Below are 9,648 nucleotides of genomic sequence, written 5' to 3'. Positions count from 1 at the left end.
CGGGCCTGCAGCGTCAGCTCAAAGGCGCGCAGCTGCTCGTGGTCGAAGGCGCGCTGCGCGAACACCACCCCGCTGTGCGCGCTCACGGACACGTAGGACGACAGCGCCCGTGGCTCCAGGTCGCTGGCCACGATGGAGTAGGACACCTGGCCGTTGGGTCCCAGGTCGGGGTCGGAGGCGCTGACCTGCGCGATGGAGGCCCTGGGCGGGTTGTTTTCTGGCACGTGGACCAGGTAGGCTGGCTGCTGGAAAACCGGGGCGTTGTCGTTGACGTCAGTGACGCGCAGGGTGATGGTGGTGCTGGAGGAGAGGGGCGGCTTGCCCCTGTCAGTGGCTGTGATGGTGACATTGTACTCCGGGGTCTGTTCTCTGTCCAGGGTCCTGTCTGTCACCAGCTTGTAGTAGTTCTTTGAGTAAGATTTCAATGTAAACTCCGTCTTTCCCAATAGGCCGCAGTAAACCTCTCCATTTTCTCCAGAGTCTCTATCTCTTGTTTTTATCAAGGCGATCACCGTTCCTGGTGGTGAATCCTCTGGAAGAGGAGTAAACACGGAGGCCACAATCACTTCAGGGGCACAATCATTCTCATCGAGGATTTCGACTTGGATACTGCAGTGGGCTGCTAGATCCCCAGGATCTTTCGCTTCTATACCGAGGGTGTAACTATTAACCATTTCGAAATCAAAATGATCCTTCGTGGTGATTTCTCCTGTTGTTTCATCTAAGTTAAAAAATTGTTCCACTTGTTCGTCCACATTATGAAAGGAGTAGGTGACCTCCGCGTTAATGCCCTCGTCCTGGTCCGTGGCCGTCACTTGAAGCACAGGGAAGCCGGGGGGCACGCCCTCCCTCAGGCTGACCCTGTACACGTCCTGGCTGAACACCGGGGGGTTATCATTGGCATCCGTGACTTGGATTTGGATCTGGGTGGTGCCACTTTGGGGTGGGTCTCCACCGTCCACAGCTGTGAGGACCAGTTGATGGAAAATCTTCTCTTCTCTGTCCAGAGAATGTTTCAGGATCAACTCAGGATACTTACGTCCATCTGGAGTCTGTTTCTCCGTGAGATCAAAGTACTCATTGTCATTGAGGTGGTACCTTTGCAGTGAATTAGGACCAGCATCCGAATCCAGGGCCGGGTCTAGTGGAAATGTTTTACCTGGCTTAGTGGATTCTCCTATTTTTAAATCAATCTTACTCTGTTTGAATAAGGGCATATTGTCATTTATATCCTGCACTACTACTGCTACATGGAAAATATTTAGTGGTTTTTCAGCGACCGCATCAAAATCCAGAATACACAGAGGCTTCTTCCCGCAAATCTGCTCTCGGTCTATTCTGTCGCTCACAAGTAAGTCCCCGCTGTCAGGATCTACAGTGAAATAGTCCTTCTCTGCGCTAACCCGCAGCTTCCGGGCCGGCAGATCCCGGACTCTGAGCCCCAGATCCTTGGCGAGGTTTCCTACCACCGAGTTCTTAGCCAGCTCCTCGGGGATTGAATAGCGGATTTGGTCCGGGAGAGCCCCGCGGAACAAAGAAAGCAGAAAGGGCAACAATACCTGCCGCCACCGCCCCGCGCTGCTCCTCTCCGCGCTCAGCCTCATCCTCTGTCTCCCTCCGCTGCTGCTCTGCTCCTTGGCCCTAGGCCGGGGGGAGGAATAAACCCTCCGTGGATGGCAAAAATCCGGGGTAGGGGCAATTCCCCTGCTTTGTTTTTATAACTGAATCTGTACTGGCCTCCTCCGTGGTTGGTTTGAGCAGGAAGTTACCTTCCGAGAGGCTCCCGAATGCATCTCAGACATCTTCCTGCTCTTCTTTTAACCTACAGCGACGCCCAGGGGTTTTCCCGTGAAACTGCTCCAATGGCTTGTACTAAATGTTTTGCAAAGAACTTTTTTGCTCTTGCGGATTTATAGAGTATTTATTTGTTTAAGTAGGTATACATTCATATAGTTCCAAAGGTATATTCAGCATATTCTATAGACTCTTCCTCTTTGTTTTCAACAACACATTTGTCCCGGAAGAAATAAGTGTTCTTTTTTTGTGTACTATTCCAGAGAAATGTTTTGTATAGTGAAGCAGAATTTTATAAACGTCCCCCCTGCTTTCATACATATATGAAAATATACAATATTCCATGTTTTTCAGCTTGCTTTGTTTACTCATTATATCTTGGAGATCATTTCATATCAGTACATAAAGAAATCTTCCATTTATTTCTTATACCTATGTAGTAGCCCACCATATGGTTGTACAATAATTTATTTAACCAGAAATAGTATTTTCTAAAAGAAAATCAGTACCCATTCAAACAAAAATATATTTTCCGTATGTTATTAGGTTATAAATTATCTACTGCTGCTCTCCTAATCATTTAAAATATGTACCATTCTGATTCTGAAATATATTCTAATATCACCATCCAAATATGTTTGACACAGTTAGAGACAGTATTTCCAAGTTATATTTTAAAGCACTAGTATTGTAAATAATCTCTCCTCAAATATGATTTATTGCTCAATATCCACTTGTTACTTGCTTTTTCCTCCCCATGCCAGTTGGTTGTATCATATCACATTCTTATTTATTATATTGTATTGCACCACAACTTCCCACGGAGACAAAAAAATCTAGAAACTGAAACTCTCCTTCTTAAGTTGAATTGAGGCATAGTTCACAATCTATTGATACAATTTCCAGGTATCCAAACACCACTAATTTGTGTAGTCCTAGACATTCATGAATCCCAAACTAAGAGAATTGAATGAAGTCATAAGGAACAGAAGTTGCATAGCCTTTGCATACAAAATATTTCCCCTTATATCAGATCGTTGCAGAGCCACAAAGTGACGGAGCTACCTGAGGGCAATTTGCAGGAACAGGGGTGAGGCCTACTTATCAGACTGTATACTTTCATACATATATGAAAGTATACAATATACCACGTTTTGCAGCTTGCTTTGTTTACTCATTATATCTTGCATTTCATATCAGTACATAAAGAAGTTTTCCATTTATTTCTTATACCTATGTAGTAGCCCACCATATGGTTGTACAATAATTTATTTAACCAGAAATAGTATTTTCTAAAAGAAAATCAGTACCCATTCAAACAAAAATATATTTTCCGTATGTTATTAGGTTATAAATTATCTACTGCTGCTCTCCTAATCATTTAAAATATGTACCATTCTGATTCTGAAATATATTCTAATATCACCATCCAAATATGTTTGACACAGTTAGAGACAGTATTTCCAAGTTATATTTTAAAGCACTAGTATTGTAAATAATCTCTCCTCAAATATGATTTATTGCTCAATATCCACTTGTTACTTGCTTTTTCCTCCCCATGCCAGTTGGTTGTATCATATCACATTCTTATTTATTATATTGTATTGCACCACAACTTCCCACGGAGACAAAAAAATCTAGAAACTGAAACTCTCCTTCTTAAGTTGAATTGAGGCATAGTTCACAATCTATTGATACAATTTCCAGGTATCCAAACACCACTAATTTGTGTAGTCTTAGACATTCATGAATCCCAAACTAAGAGAGCTGAATGAAGTCATAAGGAACAGAAGTTGCATAGCCCTTGCATACAAAATATTTCCCCTTATATCAGATCATTGCAGAGCCACAAAGTGATGGAGCTACCTGAGGGCAATTTGCAGGAACAGGGATGAGGCCTACTTATCAGATCAGTTCTGAAATTGAGTTACCCAACCTTTATAAGGGGATCCCATGATGAAAAAAGGAAGTATTTTTCAAAGTTACGTTTCCTTAGAAATAGAGAAAGGTCTCATAGTGATGCCATAATAGGTAATTTAGATATTATTAAAATGAAATGATTGAAATAAAATGGGCAATATTTTTGGAAATCACAGAAGTGCATAGAAGGAATCACACAGTCACTGCTAGTGCATCTCAGAAACTGCAACCACAAAATATTTACAATATACCAATCCAATTGAGAAGCTATCACTGTTAAAGGTATAGGTAAATTTTAAATATTCTCCCCAGTATTTATAAACTGCCATCATTCAATTATAATGGAAAATACCCTTTCAACTAAAAAAAAAGTAAATTTCAAGAAAAATATGCTGGGGTTTAAAAAGAGAAAAATTTACTCAGTCCAGATTCAACAATATGTTCACAAGAGAGAATGTTTAAATATGAATTTTCACAATTGCCTTTTATTTCACACTTTGATACTTTCAATAAGACTTAAAGGAAAGAAAATGGCTTTAAAGATCTGAAGTACAGTAGTTAGAGATATAAAATTAAGAAATTGTTGCTGAAACTATTACTGGATGAAGACTACAAAGAATAAGTAAAAAAAAAATACCTTTTAGGTGCAGTAACCATTATTAATCATTATTGAAGGATCATTTGCCCTCCCCTTTAAAGCAATAGAATACTAAAAAGAAGTATCTTATGTGATTTGGAACATATCTTATACAACCAGAGCTTATAAAATTAAAGACACAGCTGTCTGCCTATGGGTGGCAAGATTGACTTACCTGAAGAAGATTGGGGTCTTCTTTTATTTTAAGTAAATCCTGAGTTATCAAAAGAGGCTCGCTTTTCTCACAGCTCTCCTGGCTGATGAGTGTGTCAGCATAGTTGGGCTGGGGGAAGATCAGGTGACTCTTCCCCGAGTCAGCAGTGAGGCAGACCTCATGGGAATAGGTCTGCAGGAAAGCCTGCACCCCATCCACGCCCAAAACGTGTGAGGTGGGCACCCCCGCCAATCCACCTCCAGAAGCCTGGAGCAGACGTGATGTGTGCCAGCGCCTCAGCCTAAGAGCCAGTAGGATGATAACGAAGGCAAGGAAGACACAGGAGACCGCAGCCACTGCCACCACCAGGTACAGAGTGAGGTCTGAGGCCTCTGGAGTCGAAGGGATCTCAAGACTGCCCAAGTCAGCCAACACATCTGGGATGCTGTTAGCCACAGCCACGGTGAGTGTGACAGTGGCTGAGAGAGGGGGCTGGCCATGGTCCTGAACTGCCACCACCAGGCTCTGTTTGAGCGCATCTCTGTCCAGCAGGGCCCGCGCAGTGCGTACTTCGCCCGTGTGCAGCCCCACCACGAAGAGCCCAGGCTCACTGGCCTTGAGCAGGCGGTAGGACAGCCAGGCGTTCTGGCCTGAGTCTCTGTCCACTGCCACCACCTTGGTCACCAGGTATCCAGGTTCTGCAGAGCGGGGGGCCAGTTCTACACCAGTGGAACCATCGGTGGGGAGAGAGGGGTACAGTATTTCAGGTGCATTGTCATTCTGATCCAGAACAAATAGGCTTAGAGACACGTTGCTGCTGAGAGGAGGGTCCCCACTGTCACTAGCTGTCACCAGTAGTTGCAGGTCTCTAACCTGCTCATAGTCAAATGAGCGCAGAGCATACAGGACTCCTGTGTCAGAGTTGATAGAGACATAGGAAGAGAGAGGCTCCCCCTGGAGCGTGCCCTCAGCCAGGGAGTAAGTGACTCTGGCATTCTCAATGCTGTCAGGGTCCTGGGCGGTTATGGATAAAAAGGAGGCTCCTCTGGGGTTGTTTTCAGGAAGGTAGGCAGAGTAAGAAGCATGAGGGAAGGCAGGCGGGTTGTCATTGATGTCTGCTACCTTCAGTGAGATGTGAGTTTCTGTAGACAGTGGTGGAGTTCCGTGGTCAGTGGCCATTACTGTGATGTTATATTCTGAGACTTCTTCCCTATCCAGAGCTCTGTGTGTCAACAATCGATAATAATTTCCGTAGGTCTTTTCAAGTGTGAATGGCAGATTATTTGGAATAGAACATGTGACTAGGCCATTCTCTCCTGAATCACTATCATGCACATTGAAAAGTGCAATTACTGTGCCTGGGGAAGAGGTTTCTTGGATAGAGCTGGTGAGAGATGTAACCGTCACTTCTGGAGCATTGTCATTTACATCCAGCACTGTCACCAGTACCTTACTTCTGGCTCGGAGGCCAGGACCATCGTGAGCCTCTACATCTATATCATAGAATCCAGAGTCCTCATAATCCAGGTCCTCCAATATTGTTATGTCCCCAGTCACAGAATTCAACTGGAATAGCTGGGATATTTTATCTCTTACTTTCCGGAAAGAATATGTCACTTCTCCATTGGCTCCTTCATCTGGATCAGTGGCTTTTACGGTGAGAATTCGGGAGCCCACAGGCTCATTCTCCCGAACACTCACATGGTACTCGGGCTGAGTGAATAGGGGGGCATTGTCGTTCGTATCCACAAGTGTTACGTGAATTCTGGTAGTGCCAGAGCGAGCCAGGTCGCCTCCATCGAAGGCAGTGAGGACCAGATGGTGAACTGCCTCTTCCTCGCGGTCCAGGGCGCGCTCCAGCACCAGCTCAGGGTACTTTATCCCATCGGCTCCGTTTTGCACGTCCAGGGAGAAGTAAGCATTTGAGCTGAGCTGGTATCCCTGCAGAGAGTTTACCCCTACATCCGGATCAAAAGCTTCAGGAAGAGGGAATCTTGTCCCAGGACTTTCATATTCAGCGACTTTTATTTCCCTTTGCTCTGTCCCAAAGTTGGGCGCATTATCATTAACATCGATTATTTCCACTTCTACTCCAAAAATCTTTACTTTGTCCTCTAGGAGAATCTCCAGGCTTACCACACACTTTGGAGATCTATCACAGAGCTCCTCCCGGTCTATCCTCCCCGCCGTGACCAAGCTGCCGCTTCGCGGGTTCAGGGCAAAGAGCTGCGTCCTACCTCTGGAGACAATTCGGACTCCGCGCTCCGCCAGCTCCGGGGGCTCCAGGCCCAGGTCCTTGGCGATGTTGCCCACGAAGGAGCCTTTCTCCAGCTCCTCAGGCACCGAGTAGCGGATCTGTTCAGCCCGAATTTCCCATAGGGCCCCTAGGAGAAGGCAAATCCCAACTAACCGGCTGCAGGCTGGACGATAAAGAGGAGCCGCCATTACAGCGCCGCCGCGGAGAAGCTTGCGCTTGGGTTTTCCCTCGGCGGAGGCCTAAGGAGTCCCAGGATCTGCGCGGTCCCAGATAGTGTATTTTCACCGTTGGCTGTTGGAGTTCTGGGAGTCCAGTTAGAAGCTTTTGTAAAGCCCCAGGGTCAGTGCTTTGTGATGCAGAAATTTTGTGGTTCGGATTAAATTACTGGTTGTCTTTTCCCCATCGGTGAACAGCGACACCCAGAGTCCTAGCCTGTTATTGCAACCTATTCTTGGTAAAGCATCCCCTGTGTACACCATTTATTTTCCGTATCCTATCTCCCCCAAAAGAATAAAAGTCAAACTCCTGTTGTTTTATTTGCAATGAAAATAAACAATCAAAATCTTTCTGTACAATAAGACCTATAAAGTAATTAATGGTCCAGAGAAAATATGATTTCGTTGTTTGCTAAGAATTTTTCTACCTCATTTAAGTTTTTGCATTATTTATTCTCATAGTCCATTTTCAGGACAGTGTATTGTGTAAGAGACACATTTACCTATCCTGGGAACAAGGATGGACTTGAAGAATGGAACAACAGGTGAAAAGCCAGTGTCTGGAGTGTTGCAAATCTGGGCTCTAGTCCCAACCTATGCAGAAACAAGTTTCCTCACATGAATGGATTTTCTAGAATAGAAATCTTTTAGTTCCCTTGTAAGAAAATATCTACTGTTCAAGAGCTAGTCTTATGTCTGTATCAATGTGATTAGCAAATATAGGGATAGGTTTGGGAAGAGAATTTGCTCATTAAGTTTCTAGGCCAAGGGCTATGTCTGTGACTATCATGTTCAGAGTGCATCCTCACGCTTTAGAGCACCACCTTTCATGGAGTATGCAGCAAATAGTTTGTCAGTGTTTAATAAATGAGTCACTAATGCAACTGCAAAACCTAAAACAATGGGTAAATAACTCTGATCTTAAAAATAGAAACCAAAGATAAGAAGGCAGAAAAGTTAGAATAAAGCACTATAAAGAGCAGACAATGTTTCAGTGATCTTTTTCACATCAGGACACATCCAGAAGGTACTACTTTCCCATTGTTTCTAAGTTTACTTATAGTTTTCTTATTTAAGGAAACTTAGAGTAATTTACTAATCTTAGAAAACTTGAGATAAAGCAGCAAGTACCCAGTTCTTTAGATTATTCCTCACATAAGTAACATCTAGAAATTACTCATAAATTTTAACCAGGCACAAAGGTCCATTAACTACACAGAGTTTTTAAATCTTCAGAATTTGTAGAGTAGGTTAAAGGTATTTTTCACAATTCTCAAAGGACCCACAAATTTCTGGGGACTGGGAGAAAAATAAGATGTTTTGAAAAAATTGATTATTTTTTCAGAAACCTATACTAAAAAGACAAAATGTGGGAAAGGCTTTATAAAAATGTCTATTGTGTTTATTATAACCATGACAAAGTAGAATAAAATAAATTATTAAAGAAGGGTTAAGAAAATAATTCCTGAATTAGATTATGAAGTGGGATAAAGTTGACCCAAAGGCAATGATTCACATGTAAGATCTGACAGTCTTTGCTACATGTGATAAGTAATAAGAAACTTAATGATTGGAAAACTATATTAAAAATACACATTACATCCCTGACCAGTGTGGCTTAGTTTGTTGAGTGTCCTTCCCTGCACCAAAAGGTCTTTGGTTGGGTCCCAGGTCAGGGAACACGCCCAGGTTTCAGGTTCAATCCCCCATGGGAGTCAGGGTGCCTGTGGGAGGCAACCAATAGATGTTTCTCTCTCCCCCTCTCCCTTCTTCTCTCTCTAAAATAAATAAAAACATTTAAAAACAAAAATACACATTGCAGCAAAAAATATAATAACTAGGATGTATTTGATGAGATGAACATAAAGTTTAACTTAAGGAGAAAGAACTGCCAGTACATTTATAAAGTGCTTGAAAATAACAGTATCACACATCAACTAAGAACGGGTAGTGCTATTACTAAAAGCAGTGACAATCAAGAACAGCTCTCTTTAAGAAGATTTACTGACCATACAGAAATGCCAATGGTGCCGATTGAGAAGTAGCAGTTAGGTAATTGCCAAGAGCATGAACAATCAAGAGACCCATTTCCACTCATCCGATGCACCTCCGCTCCCACTACCACTACTAGAACAATGGACAAAGACCAAACTAATTATGCACACTGAGAATAAAATACAACATATAAAATTTAAGTAGGTTTATAGAAACTCACGTGTGAGGGAAAAGAAGGGTCATAAGCGATTTGGGGGTCTTCATTATTGGCACATACATCCACAGAAGGATCCTCGCACAGGAGATCCCGAGGGGGCGCCATTTCCGGGGTCAGGTTAGAAAAATTTAATTTGGTCATTGCTGGATTCGAGGCAACGCACAGATTGTAAGAATAGGGCAAAGTCCCCTCACTGTAGTTGGGGGGAACCACGGGGCCAGACTTGGAGCAAACACCAGGCTGAAAGCAGCCCCATGTGGTGGGGCTAGAGGAGCGTCGCAAGCGCAGGGCAACCACCAGAATCACCGCGAGGAGGAAAAGCACGGAGATCAAGGCCAAGGCCACCACCAGATAAAACTGCAGCTCAGCCTGGGGGTCAGAGGGCGAAGGGAGGTCGCTAAGGTCTGGCAGTACTTCTTGTACGCTATCCGCAAATACCAGGAGCAGCGTGGCGGTGGC

At 43.7% G+C, this 9,648-nt stretch overlaps 2 protein-coding genes across 3 annotated transcripts in view; both read right to left on the bottom strand.

Moving 5' to 3' along the window:
- The window catches only part of LOC102248091 (protocadherin gamma-C4), a 162,808-nt gene that overhangs the window by 129,291 nt on the left and 23,869 nt on the right, over nt 1-9,648 (bottom strand). The window lies entirely within an intron of this gene.
- On the bottom strand, nt 6-1,823 carry LOC102247794 (protocadherin gamma-B2; the record flags this gene model as incomplete). The annotated part of the gene is made up of 1 exon (XM_014528994.1): nt 6-1,823. A coding segment is annotated over exon 1 (1,599 nt), but the record flags the coding sequence as incomplete, so codon positions are not given.

Source organism: Myotis brandtii, unplaced genomic scaffold (genome assembly GCF_000412655.1).
Source record: "Myotis brandtii unplaced genomic scaffold, ASM41265v1 scaffold668, whole genome shotgun sequence".
In the NCBI taxonomy this organism is placed as follows: Eukaryota; Metazoa; Chordata; class Mammalia; order Chiroptera; family Vespertilionidae; genus Myotis; species Myotis brandtii.
Note: the sequence above shows the minus strand (reverse complement) of the source record. Positions and strands in the feature narration are given on the sequence as shown.